At 57.2% G+C, this 18,332-nt stretch overlaps 1 protein-coding gene across 1 annotated transcript in view; it reads right to left on the bottom strand.

Moving 5' to 3' along the window:
• Positions 1–18,332, bottom strand: part of DSCAML1 (DS cell adhesion molecule like 1) — a 319,931-nt gene that overhangs the window by 58,043 nt on the left and 243,556 nt on the right. The window contains exons 8-11 of the mRNA XM_087822175.1: positions 17,364–17,636; positions 9,652–9,930; positions 9,135–9,254; positions 8,102–8,278 (exon numbers count right to left, since the gene is read on the bottom strand). Coding sequence (XP_087678301.1) covers positions 8,102–8,278; positions 9,135–9,254; positions 9,652–9,930; positions 17,364–17,636 — 849 coding nt within the window. The remainder of the gene's footprint in view (positions 1–8,101; positions 8,279–9,134; positions 9,255–9,651; positions 9,931–17,363; positions 17,637–18,332) is intronic.

The following is an 18,332-nucleotide window of genomic DNA, read 5'->3' as shown; positions in this document are numbered from 1 at the left end:
CGGAGACCCAGGACCACTCAACCTCGCCATGGAGCTATAAACGCGGCACCTACTTGCCGCCGGGGTCCTGCCTCGGAGGCTGGGCTGGGCTGTTCCCTGTCGTCTCCTCGGCACTGCAACTTCCTCTGCGAGGAGCATCCTCTTGCTAAGTGGCCTGGGGGCTGTCAGCCCCTACTATACCATCGAGGAAGTGGAGGCCCAGAGAGGCTGCAGGTTTATCTGGAGTCACGCAGCTGGTGAGCACCATGAAGGAGACGAAGCCCCAATCCCGATAGTTGACAGGCGTCCTTCCCTGCGGGTTTTGTCTAGCCTCTCCCTCTGCCTGGATGATTTTTCTCCCATCCTGAGCTTGGTCCAAGGAGTGGGAAGCTGTGTGGGAGTGACACACGGGGGATGAATCCCGGAGGGCATGCGGAAGGAGGCTGACAACTGGAGCAGGGCTGGAGAGGGTGAGGCAGTCGGCGCAGGCCAGGCTGCGGGCAGGAGTTGGGGCTGCGAGCCAGTCCTGCTCTGTCTCCGTCCCTCTCTTCCCCCTGGTGATCGGAGCTCAGCTGGTGTTTGTGGCAAATCCCATGTCGCCAGGGAGAGAAGATTCAGTTATGAGTACCCAAAGGAGAGAAGCAGTGTGTGGGGGAAGGAGAAAGCGGGAGGAGCAGGAGGAGACTGCCGCCGGCTGTTGGGAGAGGCCTGGTAAATGCGACAGAGGGGATACTGCATCCCACAGGGAAAGCTCCCGCATCTCTCCCCGGCCAGGGGCCTGCGTGTGGAACAGTCACAGTACTTTCCATCGCTGAGGCTCACTGTGTGCTGGGTGCTGTTCTTTCACACGCAGTGGCTCACTTAATCCCATAGCAACCTGATTTTTATCCCACTTTACAAATTGGGAAACTGAGGTTAGAGAGGTAAATTGCTCAAGGCCACGCAGCCAGTAAGTAGAGAGCAGAGACTCTCCCGGGGCGTCTGTGGCTTCACCCTGGGTGCGACCCTGGCCAGAGGAGGGCAGTAGAGAGAAGAAAGCAGGTACCACGGACAGGGATGCAGAGCCCAGCCTTTCTAAAGAGAAACGCTGCTGAATTTGGGGGGAAGAAGATTGGTCTGGAAACCAGGAGACCAAGAGATTACGTATTCTGCTCTTAGGCTGGCAGCCTGAGGGAGGAGGTCCTCGGGCTTGGTCACGTAAGAGTTACCCGGGAAGCTTCGTAGAGTCTTACTGCACAGACCCCACCCCAGAGGCTCTGCTTTAATTGGCCCAGGGTGGCGCCTGGGCATCCGTATTTCCTAAGCGCACCCTAAGCCAGGTGGTTCCCACCCATGGCCTGGGGGGGAGGACCGCAGGGCCTCTGCCCCTCCTCTCCCGCTCCCCACTCTGGTAGGTGCCCTCTGGCCCTTCCTCTCCTCAGGCAGGAGGGACCTCAAAGCCAGCAGGATGGAAAGAAGGGCAGTGGCATCCCCGTCCTTCACCATCCTCTCAGGAAGTCCTGGGAGCGGCCAGCCGAGATCCCTCCAGGAGCCCCGCAGAGCTTCCGACTGGAAAGGATGTTCTCTCTGGGAGGGCAAAATGCTGTCCCCCTCTCCCCTTCCTGGCCCCTGGGAAAGCTCTTCCCAGGGTGGCGGATGCCCCAAGGCTCCTGAGACTCTGCTAGGGCCCTGGGGGCCGAGAAGGGGCCTCCCGCTCAGAGGCCCTTATCTCTTTTTGTTTCTGAAAAGACTACAGTGCCCAGAGCGCCCAGTGAGGGGAGGGCCCCTCCCTACCATCAGCCCAGCCCAGTCCCCCCCCTCCCCCAGAGGCTAGCGTCTGGCTCCTGGTTAACAAGATCCCCGAGGGAGCTGGAGCCCTGCCTGGCCTGTGAGATAAGCTGCCTGCGGGGGGGGGGGGGGGGGGGGGGACGACACTGCTGGCATGTGGGGTGGTCAGGGGGGCGGTGGGGGGATCTCTGCACTCAGCCTCCCCAGGCAAGGACTAGGAGGAGGTGCCTTTGGGCGTTTGCCTTGTTTTTCTCTCCTTAAAGAGCCGGGGTTGTGGCATCATTAATCTGATTGCACCCACTTCAGCTTCTTGTCTCCCCCGATTAGCCAGGCTCCACCCGAGGTATGAGACGAATTCAAATCGCATGGCAGCGACCAGCCTCCGCTCTGCCAGACGGTGGGGAGGTGCCCAGGGAGCCTAGGGCACGTGGGACCCTGGCTGTCCACCACCCACACACGTGGGGGCAGAACTGGCACGAAGCGTACGTGTGAGAGGGGTTGGGGTGCAGGTTGGATGCGACCTTTGAGACATGGGCCACAGTTAGTTTCTGCCGCATGCTGCTCCCAGTTGACGCCCTCGGACTCACCAGGCCTTGCTTTCTCCAGCCATAAAGTGGGGTCAGTCAGTTCCTCTCTGGGCTGCTCACCAAGGAGTAGAAGAGCAGGAGGCTGGGAGTATTTTCAAGTGAGGGTGGGGACCCGGTTCTCCCCCAGCTTCTGGTCCTCTATGCTCCCCAATAGAAAATGATAGTAATAATTAAAATACCTAACATTTATTGAATGCTAATTATGTGCCATGCACCCCAGTTACTGCTTTACACGAATTAGCTCATTAAATTCACTCCCTGTCTTGGAGATGAGAGAACACCCATCTCCGAAATGCTGTGAACATTGGAACCCTTTCAGAAACGGAAGAGACAGGGCCATCTTTGTTTAATTACTTGAAGGTACTTCTGGGCCTTGCCCTAGAACTTGGTGAACATTTTCCGCCGAGGTCTGGCTAGTAAATATTTTAGACTATGCAGGCCACAGGTCTCCATTGCAAAAATCCAACTCTGTGCCCATAGCTCCCGAGCAGCTATGGACAATAGGGTGTGAAGAACGGGCCTGGCTGGGTTCCGGGCCTGGCCCTTGGCCTGGTTTGCTCACTCTGGCCCTAGAGCTCTGTGCACAGGAGAGGCTGGGCTTGTTGACCCTTGGCCAAGAGCAGGTTTTGGTTAGGAAGCTGGCTGGATTCAGACAAGGGCAGTTGTAAGATGTTGGAAAGGAGAGCATTCCAGCTTCCCAAGTTCTGGGAAGCACGGAATTATGGATATAAATCACTGGGCATAGGGACTGTTGCAGGTTGAATTGTATCTCCCCAGTAGATGTGTTAAGTCCTAACCCCTGGTAACTGTGACTGAGACTTATTTGGAAATAGGGTCTTTGCAGATGTGATTAAGGTGTCTTACTGGGGAGTAGAGTGGGCCCTTGATCCAATATGACTGATGTCCTTATAAGAAGAGGAGAAGAGAGACACACGAAGGGAAGATAGTGTAAGGACAGGCACGGAGAATGCCACATACGGTGGAGGCAGAGACAGGGATGCCAAGGGTTGTTGGGACGCTAGAGGAGGCAGGGAGTCCTGCTGCCTGGAGCCTGCCGAGAGCACAGCCCTGAGGACACCTCGGCTTGGGATTTCTAGACTCCCAGAACCGTGAGAGAATGCCTGTCTGTTCTTTTAAGCCACTCTGTTTGAGGTTCTGTTACAGTGGTCCTAGGAAACCAGTAGCAGGTTCCAGTGTGTGACAGGTTCTCTGTGTGGGTTCATGGAGGACAGTCCACAGCCTCTCCTCTGTGGAACTGGGGGCTACCTGAGGTGGGAAGTCACATGGGTTTTGCTTTCCCTGCTCTTGAGGAGCTCACTTCCTTACACTCCCAGCCCCATGGACCAGCTGGCAGTAGGCAAGTGCATGAGTGTGCAGGGGCCACCCCGCCCCCTCCCACCCAGCTCCTGGCCAGGGGATAGGCACTCGGCAGTAACGAATTGACTAACGAATGAACGGTGGCAACCTGGGCACGAGCAACATGAACATCTTCAGAATCTTAATTTTGCCTGGTCTCACATCTCTGTAGACCTAAGAGGCCCAGATGGAAGTGACTTCGGAAAACCACGTGCCCACTCCAATGCCGCCTTAGCAATCCGGGCCCACGCAGAGGCTCCATGCGGCAATTCTCCAGGAGCCAGCTCCGGACGCCAACTCCACCCGACCCCGGGATCCTGGACTCTGGTTTGGCACCTGATATCGGGAGTCATCGTTCCACGGAAGGCAATGTTTAGTTTACAAAGCCTCAGTACCTACCTTCATTCTCCCTGTCTGTCCTCACCAGATGACACTTGTGCCCTTTGCTGAGTCCCTGCCCTCCTCACGCTCTGTCCTCGCCCTGGGATGGAATGGCCTTGGCCCCTGCTGCCTCTTGTCTGTCAGAATCCTTCCCACTCTTCATGTCCTACCAAAGGGCGACATCTCTGGAGCTTTCCTTCACGTTCTCCTACTGGCCCCAAAGCTGAAACTGATCACTCCACCCCTGATTCTCTTGGCATCACCTTGCTTATCGCTTTCAAAGGCACTGCCATTTTGTATATTTGAGTTGTTTTGGGTGTATGTGTATCTCCTCTTCAAGATGCTAAATTCCCTGAGAACAGCAGCTTCATTTTACTCGTCACTAGATTTGCAGCACCTAAGACTAGTGGTTGCTGATTTTGTGCCAAGTGCCGTGTTGGCTGCTGTAAATGCATGTCTCACCCAAACCTCATCAATGAGTAAGAAACTTACAGAGGCGGACATTGGGGCTCACAGACATCGTGGTCCAAGATCCCACACTATCAAGTGGCAGAGCCTAGACTTGAACCCGGGTTCGCCTGGTTCTAAAGTCCATGCTCTTTAGCCATGGAGTTTTACAGACCTATTTAGTGAGTGCTCAGTGAGGACCTGCTAGTTATCATTGGAAACTGTGGGGGCCAGTGTATGGACCTGCCCCAGCAGAGCCCAACCACAAAAGTCTAATTTGACACTCGGATGCTTTTTACAATGTGTGTCTCTTTGACGTGGTATTTACTTTCTTACTTCTACTTGGCCGAAGGGGGCGCTGAGGTCAGTTTGCCTTCTGAGAGTCCACGGAAGTGTGCAGTTGGACAGGGTGGGGCCGTGTTGGGCCAGTACTCTCCCCAGTGTGTTAGGAGCACCGAGGCAGCCTCGAAATGGACGTGGCTGGCCCCTCTGCCGTTGGCTCTGCCAGTGGGCAAGGGGAGCGTGGGTGGGTGGGTGCTGGAGATGGACTAGGGATGACTAGGGAATCCCAGGGCTGACCCACATGCCCTGGGCCTAAAGGTCTTTCCCCACCTATCTGTGCCCTTTCAACTGGAGTCAGAGTTGGGAAGCGGGGGAAGGCTGAGGGAGAAGGAAGGGGGAAGAGGCCCGGCAGGCAGGGGGAGGCCGTGCAAGGGAAGGGCCGGCAGAAGGCAGAACGCAGGCCCCAGGCGAGGTCAGGAGCCCTCATGCCCCGTCCCTTCAGCACCATCACGTTGTCAGCGAGCATCTCCCAGTGGCCAGGTGCCGCGTAGCCTTGTTCAGGCTGCTACAGGAGGGCAGTCAGGCCCTCCCCCCGGGCAGAGGCCCTGGCCAGGCTTAGCAGCCACATCAAGTGCCCTCAGCCTCAAAGCCCCTGGGCCTGCTCCTCTGCTCCTGCCGTGTACGGGGTGGCACTGAGGCCCCTAGCATGGCTGGGCAGGTCACTGGGAAGAGAGGGACTGGAGCGGAAGGGGGCGGGTAGTGACAGAGAAATGGTGTAAGGAAAAGGGCATTCAAAAGAGCACGTCTGTGTGAGGGTTCGGAGCCCCCAACCGTGCTGAGGGTGTGTGAGAGCCCAGAGGGTCCCGGGAGGGGCAGGAGCGAGGAGCTGGCATGCCCAGGGGCCGGGAGGGGAGGGGCTGAGACACGTGTAGACAGCGGGTGAGCGAGGGGGCAAGGAAGTGCTGAGAGACCCGGTGTAGACGGCGTGTGAGCGGGGTGAGGTGAGTGGGAAATGTGACCTGGAGGTGCGTGTGAGACGGAGCAGAGGCAGGAAAGGGGTGAGCGTGTGCATCGCCGTGGAAGGAAGCAGAGGGAAATGACAAGGCAGCTGAAATTAGGACAAGGGGGAGGAAGAGAAGGACTGAGGTGCAGATTCTGCCCGCGAGTGATTGATTAGATTGGGCTAGATTCCCTTGGGAAGGGGGCCAGCGGTTAATGCCATTATGCATGCGTGCGTATGGGTGTGAGATCGGTGAGTGTGTGTGTGTGCGTGTGTGTGATTGATCGCTGAGTACGTGCATGTCTGTGTGTGTGAGATTGGTGAGTGTGTGTGCGTGTGAGTGATCGCTGAGTACGTGTGTGTGTGTGAGATTGGTGAGTGTGTGTGCGTGTGTGTGAGTGATCGCTGAATACGTATGTGTGTGTGTGAGATTGGTGAGTGTGTGTGATCAGTGAGTGTGTGTGTGCATGTGTCTGTGTGTGTGATTGCCTGTGCTCACCAGGCTGACATGATTTACGAGATGTGCTTTCTCCGAATACCTCACAGTGTTTCACAGCTTCTGCCTGGCCTGGAAAGTGAGGACAGAACAGGAAAATTCAGCCCAGAGAGGCCCCATGTCATCAGGGACCGCTGACATGACCTGGGTCTCCTCACGCACAGCCCGGCTCCTCATCACTGGACTGCCTGTCACCCACGTCCCCTCCTTTCTGCAGAGAAACCATGTACCACAAAGCCATGGCCATGCTGGCTCAGTGGAAACCCCTAACTCAGAGAAAAACAGCAAATACCACCCCCCAAAAGTCTGAGCATTGGGCTCATCTCACCTGCTGACAGTGGGAGGTAAGCATCTAATACCAGATGGCTCCAGAAGTGTCTACTAGTCCTCGTGCCTCACACAGGAGAACGAGCGAAGCTCTCCCTGGCCGAGGGATGTGGATTGATTGCCTGGTTCTATTAAGGACAAAGTGCTTTTTGATAGTGTGAGCGAAGTGGCTCCCCAGGGCGGGGATTCCGGCTCCCGGTGCCCTGAGCATCGATCGCCGGGGCTTCCCTGTCTGGTGCTGAGCTGAGCGCAGGTTTCCACAAACGATAAAGAGGCTGTGATTCCTAAAGGAGGGAGCTCTGGGGAGGAGTGAGCGGGCCAACTCTGGGCACTGCTCTCAGCAGCCTTTGCTGCTCGAACCCTGCAGGGACTACTGTTAAGAATAACAACACTGGCCACTAAATCTTTGTTGCCCTACTGGGTGCTAGTTACCATACTGGTTGCTTTACACATGTCATCTGATTTAATTCTTGATGCAAACATGCCAGGTAAGTCACTCTGTGACTCTCATTTTGCATATCAGAAGATGAAGCACAGAGAGGCCAAGTGAACTCATCAAGGCCACAGTAATTATGACACGGAGCCCAGATTCACACCAGGGTTGGTCAGACTCTGAAACTCAGGCTCTCACCACTGTCCTCCATGACCTCTGTGTTCATTGCCTGACAGGGCCAGGTGGACACTGTCCTTATGACAGGATTCCTGTGTCCCCATTATGCAGACCCCTGAGAGTGTAAAGAGGGAGAGTCACACAGCAGGAGTGTGTGTCTGTGACAACAGAACTCAAGGGTGTTCTGGGCTGCCAAGGCCATCAAGACTGGCTCTGCGCCTGGGTCTTAGACTCCACGGACACAGCACCAAGTTGCAATGAGGAAAGACGCATCTTCCAGTGCTCTGCCAGCTTTTTGGATGCCTCTTCCTCTTTCTATGACCAGTTCCTGTGTGGTTCACACCAATACTATGGGCAGGTGTCTGGGATGAGCCTCTAACACAGGTGAAGGAACTGGAGCCTAGAGAGGCACAGTTATGCGTGAAGTCGCCGCCCCTTGGGAAGATCTGAAATTGGAACCCAGGTTTTCTCCTATGCTGTGTATGTGGCACCCTCCTTCCTAAGTCACAAACAGGTTATACACAAGCAGGTGCAAATTAAGTAACAAAAATACATTGTTTGGTATGACTAGTCAGATGGAATTGCCAACCTACAGATCAAAGCAAACGAGAAATCCCATGACCCATGAGCAAGCCATGAGCTTATCATGACTAGAGCGGGTGAGCTGGCCTTTCAGGTGAAGCCGTTGCTTTAGATGACAGTGCTTTTGAATCCCCCATCGTAGGGTTCCAAGCCCACCTCTAACTAGAAATCCTCCTGCCTCCTTCATAGGTGGACCATGGAAACCAAGAGGGGAGGTAGGGTGAGTGCAGAGATGGGCCCTTGCCCGCAATTAGAGAGTGCTGGGAGGGCCCAGGGGTGGGACTCACTCTTGACAGTGAGGAACATGGACTTGCTGATGTCGGTGCCCACGCCGTTGCTGGCCTGGCAGAGGTAGTAGCCAATGTCTTCCTCTAGGACATGGCGTATCAGCAGGGAGCTGTTGGCCAGGATCTGGATGCGGCCGGTGAGGGGCACCGGGTGGTACTGCTGCGGGTTCCCGCTCCCTGGAAGGAGGTGGAGGTTAGGAGGGCTGCTGTCTAGGCCAGGAAATGAGCTGGGTGGGTTGGAGTGTCCTGGTGAATGGCCCCAGTACTGTTCTCTTGCACATCTAGGGCCATTTGGTAGCACTCACACACAGCCCCTGTTTCCTGGGCAACAGGAAAGACCCTCACAGAGTGTTGGTCCTGCCCAGCTCTGAGTAAAGAGGTGGAGTTGGGATGCCCACCTTGGCACTGAGCTTCTTTGGGGTGAATTCCTCAGAGAGGAAGGAAGAATTGTCTTCAGGCCTCTTAGCAACAGGCAAAGGGAAGACTGAACCCTCAAATGGCAGTTTCTGGTCTTAGGCAGCCAGGCCTGGGAAGGAAGCCCACCATCTTCCAAGAGGGGCTTTGGGTACCTCCTCCCCTTCCCCCTGTGTCAGTCTTGGACATGGTCTAGATAAGAGGCTGGCATGGGGTTTAGTTAGATACCAAATGCATCCTTGGGGTGAAACTGGGCTCCAAGAAGAACCAAGATCCCAGAATAACTGTTGAGAAGCAGGGGCTGATGAGGCTTGGGGACCCCAGAGCTGGGGTGAGTGGGGGTGGGGAAAACAGAGTACACTGAGTTCTAGGGTTGGAGGGGCAAGGGAGGGGACAACCTGTGGCGACAAAGGAAATTTGGAGTCAGCATGATAGCTGTTGCTGGTCTGCAGGCACCTGAAGTGACCTCCGGATTAGGTAGAGCCTGGGGTCCCCTTGGAGCTCAGAACCCAGGGTTTCCACCCAGGGCTGGGGATGTGTGTGGGAACCAGCCCGAGGCTTATCAGCACCCTCCCTTCCCTCTTTCTGGCTACTTGGAGTTGCTGCTTGGCGGGCTTACCCTTGGCATGCTTCCACATGACCTTGGGTGGGGGGTAGCCGTCCACCGAGCAGTTGAGCACACCAGCCTTGCCATAGATGCCATCCTGGTTGTTGGGCTGCACCACAAACCGAGGGGGCACTGCAGAAAGAGGGAGGGTGGGAGAAACAGATCACCTCAGTCTCTGATAGGTCTTCTGGGGCTTCAGGCACTTGTCATTCAATGTCAGTCCCGCCTGGACTCTTCTAAAGTGGGGGCCTGGCAGCTCCAAAACCAGAGATGCTGAGAACTCTTGCCGAGTCTTGGGTTGGGAGTTCTGAGTTGCGGTTCTGATTTTGCCAGTGACTAGCCGAGTGACTCCTGTCACTAGGCCTTGGTTTCCTGGCCTGGAAAGTAAGAGGTTTGAACCTCTTGATCTTTATGGCACCTGCCAAGCCAGGCTTCCCTCAGCCTGTGATTCAAGCCTGAAACCTAGAGACTTTCAGCAGCAGACAGAGCTGGACTCTCCCCGCTCCACCACTGGCCTGTGTCCGCTCACCACGCACGATGAGCTGGCGCTCCCGGCTCACGGTGGCCGCGGCGTTGCTGGCGATGCACGTGTAGTTGCCGTTGTGCTTGAGGGAGACGCTGGAGATCTGCAGGGAGCTCATGAACTCCTTGCTCTCGATGGTCACGCCCGAGCCTGAGATGATCACCTGTCCGTCCTTCCTCCAGGTGATGCGGATGGGCATGTCCCCTGAGGACACCACGCAGGGGATGTAGAGCAGCTGGCCGATGGAGGCAGGTGGGAACTCGAAGGGCTGAATCAGAGGGGGCACTGGGGAGGCGAGGAGAGTGCTGCTGTCAGGGTCCCACTCGCTCCAGGCTGGCCAGCAGCACCGCCTCACCTGCCTCACCCTCGGGCTCCTCCCAACCCCAGACCCCAGCATGGGCTGTGGACAGTTTCCCTGGGGCACTGCTGGCTTGTTTTATTGTATAAGCAGAATCTCTTGGGGTGCTCTACCATTGTCCCCTGACTCCCACCCCCCTTCCCACCCAGGCCTGGACCCATTGTCCCTGCATGGTTGGCCTGCATGGATCCTCACCATCAGCCTTGCCCCGGAACTTGAGTGGTGCTATTTCATGTGCTCTTGACTCTCACCTGACTGCTCAGCTCTTCCCTGATTTCCCTGCCTTTCCTCAGCACCCCTGTGCCCACTGTCTGCACCCAGAGACATAGCTCACCGCTCTCTGGGACCCTGGGGTTGAGAGATGATGGGCCCCAGATGACAGCAAGGAAGGCTAGCACTGAGACTCCTCCATGCACACTGTAGCTGCTGCTCTAAAACTGGGGTGCTGTCGTGCGATCTCCTCTCATTGGGGTCCCGCCACCCACCCAGCCCTTTCCACTGTCATCAAGTATTAGAACAGGGGAGTGGAAGCTCCCAGCACCAGATGTGGCAGCTGCTGTATCTCATACTCCATCTCACAGAATCCTCCCACCAATAATGTGCCGTGAGCGTGAGCTTACCCGTCTCCCCTTATAGGTGAGAAAACCAAGGTTCAGAACAGAGAAGCAATTTGCCCCAGGTCACCCTGCTCATAGAAGTGACTGTAATCTGTCTGCTCTCCAAGTCCAAGCTCTCCCTTGTGCTGTCTGCTCGCCTCCCTGAGAGTGTCCCAAACATGCCCAGAGCCGAGATCCTTTTGTTTCTTAAGTGAGCTCCCCTTGGGTGGCAGGAAAGAGTGGAAAGGGCGCCCTATTGTCTGCAAGAGGACCAGTTGGTTAGACTCACCTGGCTAAGCATCATCCACACAGCCTCCCTTCCCCCACTGCCCGCATCTCAGCCCCCGGGGGGCCTGTGTGGAGCCTGAGCTGCGGTGGCAGGGCTCCTCTTGTTCCAGCTCTGGCTGGAGCACCAGCCATTATCTTTATGATAACTCAATTAGGCCACAGCAGCGTCCCCAGCAAGCGGGGGGAGGAGAGAAAGGGGACAGACAATTAGCTTAACAGGGAAGAGCACCCAGTAGATGAGACCTTCTTTCTCCAGTCAAATAATTAAATTACAAGGCTGTCCACCATCCTCTGGCCTTCTCCCAGGAAGCAGCACCACTCCTCCTGGGAACCCTGCTGCTCTCTACTCTAGGCCCACCCAGAAGGGCTACAGAGGGAGATAAGCCCTGGGGGAAAGGAGGGGGCTTCTTATGCATGCCCCAGATCCTCTCTGCTGCCTCTGGGGAGTGAGTGGTCAGGTGGATGTGATAAAGCCCTTGGCAACCCTTTGGATGTTGGGAAAGGTCTTGATCAGGAGCTCTAGGTCCAGAGAAGTGATATTTAGGAGGGAAGTTGCCCACATGACCTCTGTGAAAAGAGCCATCCCCCTCTGCAGGACCCTTACTGACCCTCCCAATGTCATCTCCCGCCTTACTTTCCACCCCACAGCCCCAAGCCTCAGCCCATGAATGGGGGCGCCTGAGTGAACAGCTGGGCGTTTGTCCTTTTGCTCTCCCACCACATGTGCTCCTAGAGCAATGGCTTTTGACTAAGTTTTGACCCATCTCACTCCAGATCCACCTGAGTCCAAATCCAGGTCCTAAGTCCACCCAGGTTTTCTGGGATGCTGGATCTCCCCATCCCAATCTCTGGTTGCCTTTGTTCCCTGGGTTGGGGCTTCCCCAGTATTCTGAGTGGTTTTCTGGGTCTTGGATATCCAGACAGATTTTTCTGGAACCCTGACTCTAGTAATGGCCAAGTGCCCATTGCTGAGACTTCCCAGAGGTTTCTCTGTTGGGCTCTGCTGATCCATCTCACCCAGCTTTTTTTGTTTTTTTTTAGTACTTAGATGAGATCCAGGCCTCTGACTTCCTTAGACTTTTTGGTGGAATCATTGCAGAGACCCAGTTCATTTCCTGAGGCCCAGAAGAACCAATTCTGGTCCAGTCCTTCTCACAAAGTCCATAGCTGGAGCCCGCAGGCCTCCCTCATCCTCTCAGACCCTGCCACCTCTCCTGGGAAGCCTGCCCTTCTTGCACCGCCCGCAGCACCTGGTCCACACCTTGGCCATGTGGCAGTGAGATGGCCTTGGCATTACTACCTTCCCTACTTTCTTCTCTGAGTCGGCAGCGCCTTCCCCAGCGCTCAGAGGTGGACAATGTTTGTGCATTTCCACCCCCGGGAGAGCATCCTTAGCAGCTGGGGGCTCTGACCTTCACCGTGGTGATGACCAGGGACCTCCTCAGTGCTGACTGCAGCCCAAGGGGCCCCTCCCACCCTGCGGTCCCAGCATCTCCCCAGCACACAGCCTGAACATAAGGGGCACAAATGCCACGTCACCAGGGACCTCTCTCGGGAAGCCCTGCTCTGGCTACAGCCAGCCTTGAGGGAGGCAGGGTCAGAACAAGGTGCTGGAGGGGTGAGGAGGCCGAGAGGACACAGTGGTTGCGGCCACCCAGGAGGCGTCCGGCCGCCATAGGCTCGATGGCCCCTTGTTTGGGAGTGTGTCACAGAGGAGGGCAAGCGGGCCACCAGCCCAGCCCATAAACACTTGCTGTGTCTTTTGTCTCTCGATGAAACTGAGCCTTTTATTTACTGCACTGTTTGGTAGAGAATGGGCACTGGGGGCGTCAGAGCTTCCCCCGCGCAGCATGGACACAGGGCAGGACCACCCCCCGGAGCCGGGACACCAGGTTCCAGCCCATGATCTGTGCACCTGACCGTGGGCAGGTGGCTCCTCACCACACCACGCTCTACCCTGACCCTCCGCTTCCTCACCGCTAAGTAGGGGAGCTGGGCCCTCCCACTAAAACCCTGAGGCCGACTTTCCAGTCGTAACAAGCCTAGTATTTTAGGAGCAATAACTTCAGTTTTCTTTAGCAACCTCTTCCCAGGAAGGCCTACCCAACCACCTGTGTAAAGTTGCACACCCCCTCTCCTCCCCCAGGCACCCCCCACTCCCTGTTTGACACGAGAGACGCCGTTCCCGTATTCTGCGCACCCCACTCCCTGCAGAGAGGGGGCTCCCGGAGGCAGGCTGTGTCTGTCTCGCGCGCAGCTCTACTTGCGCCGTAGGACCTGGACCTGCCTGGGGTACAGCGGCACCCAGTCAGTGTCGCCGAGTGAATAAGCGGACGCTGCTGCTTCATCAGGACCTCCTGCACCCTCTCTGTCTGCCCAGTAAGGATGGGGCTTGCCCCTGTCTGTGTTCCTGGCTCCCTCTACTGAGCAACAGGGCTGTTGGCAGCGGCTTGCCTGGTGCTGTCTCCCTCAGCACAGTTGGGCAATCTGCCCCAGTGGAACCTTCTGTGCCCCTTCTTGTCGATTCTGGTGGGTCCTTCCAAACCTCTGCCTCTGCCAAGATTTTGCATTTGGCCAGGTGGCCGGCTCTCTCTTAAGCCCTATGATCATAGCAACCCGCTCACTAGGATGGAAGGGCTTCTCCGAAGGCTCTGAGCACGTGGCAGGGATCGGCTTGAGCAGTGAGGGAAGACTCTGTTTGGGTGGGGAGTTCGGGCTTTGGGAATGAGGGTGCGTGTGTGTGAATGTGAGTGTGTCCCCTCTCCTATCTGCTCTCCATGGGGACTTGGCACTCTCTCCTGGTTCTGGCCTTGCTGAGCATGGGCAGAAAGCATCTCATGCTCTTGTTTTGGCTCCAGAGGCCCCAAGAGGCTCAGATGTAGGGATGGAGATGTTCCCTCATTGAGCCAAGGACAAGGAACCCCAGTGGCAGCCCTGCCTCCTTAGTTAATTAAACATTCAGCTCGTGTGCCCAGAGACGCTTTTATGCTACATTATTTTTCAGCTGCAGGGGGCCCTACAGACACCAAATCTAGGTTGGATCCTTGTGCCCTCCTCTTCGCATCCTGCCAAGGATCTCTTTGGATGCCTAGAGACAAACACTTGCCTTCTCTGCAGCCTGGCTCTCCTCTGCCAATCACTGTCACATGCACCAAAGTCCAGGTGGCCCTCGAAGCATCCTTGCCTTTTCTCCCTTGCTGGGCCACTGTTGGCTCACCTGGCAATATTTCATATGGCATCACCTGCAGCTGTCTTTTGTGGCTCAGGAATATGCCTTACAGAAGGATACGGACAGAGGAAACATTTGTGTATACGTAACTGCCAGCATGTGTGATGTACGTGTATATGCAAGGATGGATAGGTTAATGTGTGTATAGTTGTTGCATGTATGTGCATGGAGTATGTACCAATGGGTATGTGCCCTGTACTTGTGCACACAGGTTTCTGCACATGTGTGTGCATGCATGTGCATGCAAATCTTGTACGTTCTGCTCTTAGCTCAAATTTGAAAATTGTTTGAAAAATTCATCAGAAGACAAGCAGTCCCAGAAGAAATGGAGTCAGCAGTTGTTTTTCCAAATCATGGCACAGCATGGGTTTTGCCCCGCCCCGCCCCGCCCACAGCCCTTGACCCCACATCGGGGTGAGGAGGGCTTCTGGCTGGTCTCAAGCTTCTGGTGCCCCTCCCCACCTGCACCTGGCCCTTTCCATACTCCGGGTCTCTTCTTTGATCCTGTGGGTGGGACACGTGTCCCCACTAGGCGGTGGGAGGGGGGTCTAGAGTGCTGCCCCTGGGCCCATTCCCCCCTACCTCAGCCTGGGCGGCTTTTCATGCCCAGAGCACCTCCTGGGCGTCCTCCCGGAGGAGCTCATGGAAGAGAACACCGTCTAATCAGGCAGCCTGCTCCTAATCAGCTCTGATGGGTTCTTTGCAAAAGTGCATTCTAATGAGGTGGGAGAGGGAGCAGGGGAAGAGGGGGATGAGGGGCCTGAGCTTTGGGAGTGGTAGGGACACGGCATCCTCAGAGCTCCTCATACAAATGCTGCTTCATGGTAGGGAGAGGAAACCGGTGAAAAGCCTGCTAGGGGGCTGAATTTTCAGAAACAGAGGGTGGGATGAGGGAATGTGTGTGTAGCCACAGGGACACCGCGCACATCTCTGCTTCATGAGAGCCATGCTCTGCTGGGTGCTGGTGCATGGGCTTCGCCCTCTGGGATACACACACACATACCCACAAGCGCGCGTGCGCACACACACACACACGCAGACACACAGACACACACACATGCACGCACACCCCTTCCCTGGGCTGGGGAGACACTGTCACTCAGCACGGCACAATCACAACAGGCCCAACGAGTTGCTGAGCCGGAATGCAGCAGATTCAATTCATTAGGCCAGATTGCTCCCTGAATGGGGATGAATAATTGATGAGCAGAGCCTTTCAGGTTGTTCTGCATACGTGGAGGCTCGCTGGGGGCCTGTTTTTGTGTGTGTTTTTTTACCTAACAAACCTTGCCGCATGCTTGCTGGTGTGGTGGTCTAGGGTGTAGAGCAAAGGTTAGATGTTCTAATATATGATATTTACACTGTAAACTCTCCGCCTACTGCTGTAATGGAAATGGATATAGGAGGCCTGTGATACTGGGAGGGGGGACAGGCTGTGCTGTCTTCCAGGGCCACCAAACTGGGGACGTGGCCTGAGGGTTGGAGGTTTCTGCCAGCACAAGGCCCCTGGGCTGGGCAGAGGCATTAGGCGGAGAAGGTGGCCACAGTGGCCCTCGGCCTTGGTGGGTGCAGCAGCTGGGAAGCAGGGCGGCAGTGCTGGATGGGCTCCTCTCTCCTCCCCAGGCCCGAGGTGGCTGCAGAGCCCCCAGTTCTTGGGGCTCAAGGTGAGGCTTCCCAGAAAGTCACTCCAGCCTAGACTGCTGTCTCAGGTTCAGCTCAAGAAATGCTCACTGTCTGCACTGTGACAGGCGGTGGGTGCACAAGGAAGCACGTGACACGGCTCCTGTGTGCCAGCGAGGGAGAACTGGGGACAGAGAACACCGGAGAGAAGCACTGGCCCTGCCTTTCTCTGCTACTGCAGTTTTGCCTGCTGTCCCCAGACATTTCCCCCTGCTCGCCCCATCATCACTACCTGCTCGAAGGGCCCAAACCAAGGGCAGCCTCTGTCTCCCCTCGCCCTTCTTCCAGATGCCCCCTCCTCTCTACAAGGCCTTCATTCAACCTCCTTCAGGAGTTTGGGACCCTCTGGGGCCTTCCGCTGGTGCCAGGGACCTTCCCCTAGGGCCAGGCTAGCTTTCTTCTGCTGTGTGCTGTCCCTGCCTCCCCTCCTCACCACCTGGGTGATGCAGATGCCCAGATGTTCATGGGCTCTCAGAGCTCTCATGACCCCATCTCTCTTCCCTACTACTTCTCAGGTCATCCCGGAGCTCTTTCTTCATTCCCGAGGCAGAGCGTTCTTCCCCCCGCCTGCCCTTCCTCAGCTCTGGGTCCTTCTGGGTTAGGCAGAAGCTGCCTGGCGCTCACTGACCTCTTAGCCAGGCCTGGCAGGTTGCACTGCCCTGTTCTGCCCCCAGAGCAGCCAGGCCACCCTGCTTCCACCCATTGTCCAGACAGTCTCCAGGTCTGCCAGTTCCAAAGACTGTTTGGGGACCGAGCTTCACACACTTGCACAGCCCAGAACCAAGGCGACACCCCTCGTTTACTCAGGCAGCCATTTAACCCACTGACATGTCCTGAATGGCTCCCACATACTAGGTGCGGTGCTAAGCGCCAGGATACGCTTTGCAGGCCTCAAGCAGCACTGGCAACTGCAGGGCCCTTGCCCTTCCTGTGAAAGCAGCCGAGCCAGCCAACCTGTACCCCAGAAGGGAGTCGGGGCGCCCAGCGATGCCGCCTGCACCCAACCTCCTGCTGCTTGCGCTCTCCTGGCTCCACCCCCACCTCCTCCTGTTGGTCTCTGGTGGGCCCCTCCTGAGGTCCTGGTGGCTCCATGCTGACGTCAGGGGACCTATGTGGCCTGCCATCCTGTCCTGCGTCCCTCTCCCTGGCTGCCCTTGTGTGTCTTGGCCCCTGGGGTCAGTGCCGCCTCCTCCTGCAGCCTGTGGAGCAAACCTGAGCGCAGAGGTGCTCGTGGCCTTGGTGTGTCCCCACCCACAGTCCTCCCCCGCCCCCTCCTCTCAGACGCCATGCTGAGCCCTCTTGTCCTTGGCTTCCCCCTGCTGCCAATGGCCTGCTGCTGCCTGGGCAGCCGGTGCGGGAGGACCCACGGCCCCGGGCGGCCGGCTGCGGGAGGACCCACGGCCCCGGGCGGCCGGCTGCGGGAGGACCCACGGCCCCGGGCGGCCGGCTGCGGGAGGACCCACGGCCCCGGGCGGCCGGCTGCGGGAGGACCCACGGCCCCGGGCGGCCGGTGCGGGTGGACCCACGGCCCCGGGCAGCCAGGCGGCCCTGGCTCGGGGCGGCCTACCTTTGACGGCCACGTGGACGCTCTGGCTGATGGAGAGCTGGGGCTGTATGAGGACACTGCACAGGTATTCCCCCTCGTCCATGCCCTTCTGCACGTCGCTCAGCTTCAGCGTCCCGTTCTCAAACACCACCTGGCGGTGGTTGTCGGGCAGCAGCAGGGCGTCCTTGTACCACTTGATGGAGTAGTAGGGGTAGCCGATGACCCTGCAGTTGATGAGGGTGTCCCGCCCGGCGACCGCTGTTATGTTTCTCATTGCCCGGATGCTGGGGGGGCCTGGGCAGGGGTCAGGAAGAGGAGAGGAGGGGCAGGGTTGAGGTTAGCCAGGGTCAGCCGGCGCTGCCCTGTGCTGCTCTGCTCAGTGGCTTGGCCTCTGGGGGGGCAGCCTTGGGAACTGGGGGCCCCTGTGGTCTCTCTGTTACTGTCTTCTAATAGCTGCAAACAGACATGCCCTCCTTTTGTGCCTAGGGCAAGAGTCCGTCTCCTAAGGGAGGGGCCCAGGAGCAAGCCGAAGCCTCACCAAGAGGCGACAGGACAGGATTTGGGAGGGTGGGCCCTCCTTTGTGAAGAGACTAAATGTGGAGATTTTGTCATTTGCATTCAGCTTGCTCCTAATGGCATTTAAGGGACAATAGGAAGGCCTTCGGGGATGAACTGAAGCTTTTCTTTCAACAGGTAATTGTGTTTTGTGGGCCCCTGACTAGGGGTTCTACAATGGGGGCCTGGTCACCCTGGGGGGAGGGAGTTGCATCAGCTGGGCCAGCTGGGCAGCTGGCTGCAGAAGGGCCCACGGTCCTGGGTGGCCCGCGGCCACCACGCAGGGCCAAGCAGGAGGGAGTGCAAGAAGCGCCAGGCTCCAGGCCCCCCGCCCGAAGGAGGGGCGCTGCCCGGACCCTGCAGGACCTGTGGCTCTGTCCATCTCCAGTTCAGGGGAGAGGGCTGGAGGGTGGCCAGACGGGGCTGCCTTCCTCA

Source organism: Miniopterus natalensis, chromosome 11 (assembly GCF_054644295.1).
Source record: "Miniopterus natalensis isolate mMinNat1 chromosome 11, mMinNat1.hap1, whole genome shotgun sequence".
In the NCBI taxonomy this organism is placed as follows: Eukaryota; Metazoa; Chordata; class Mammalia; order Chiroptera; family Miniopteridae; genus Miniopterus; species Miniopterus natalensis.
Note: the sequence above shows the minus strand (reverse complement) of the source record. Positions and strands in the feature narration are given on the sequence as shown.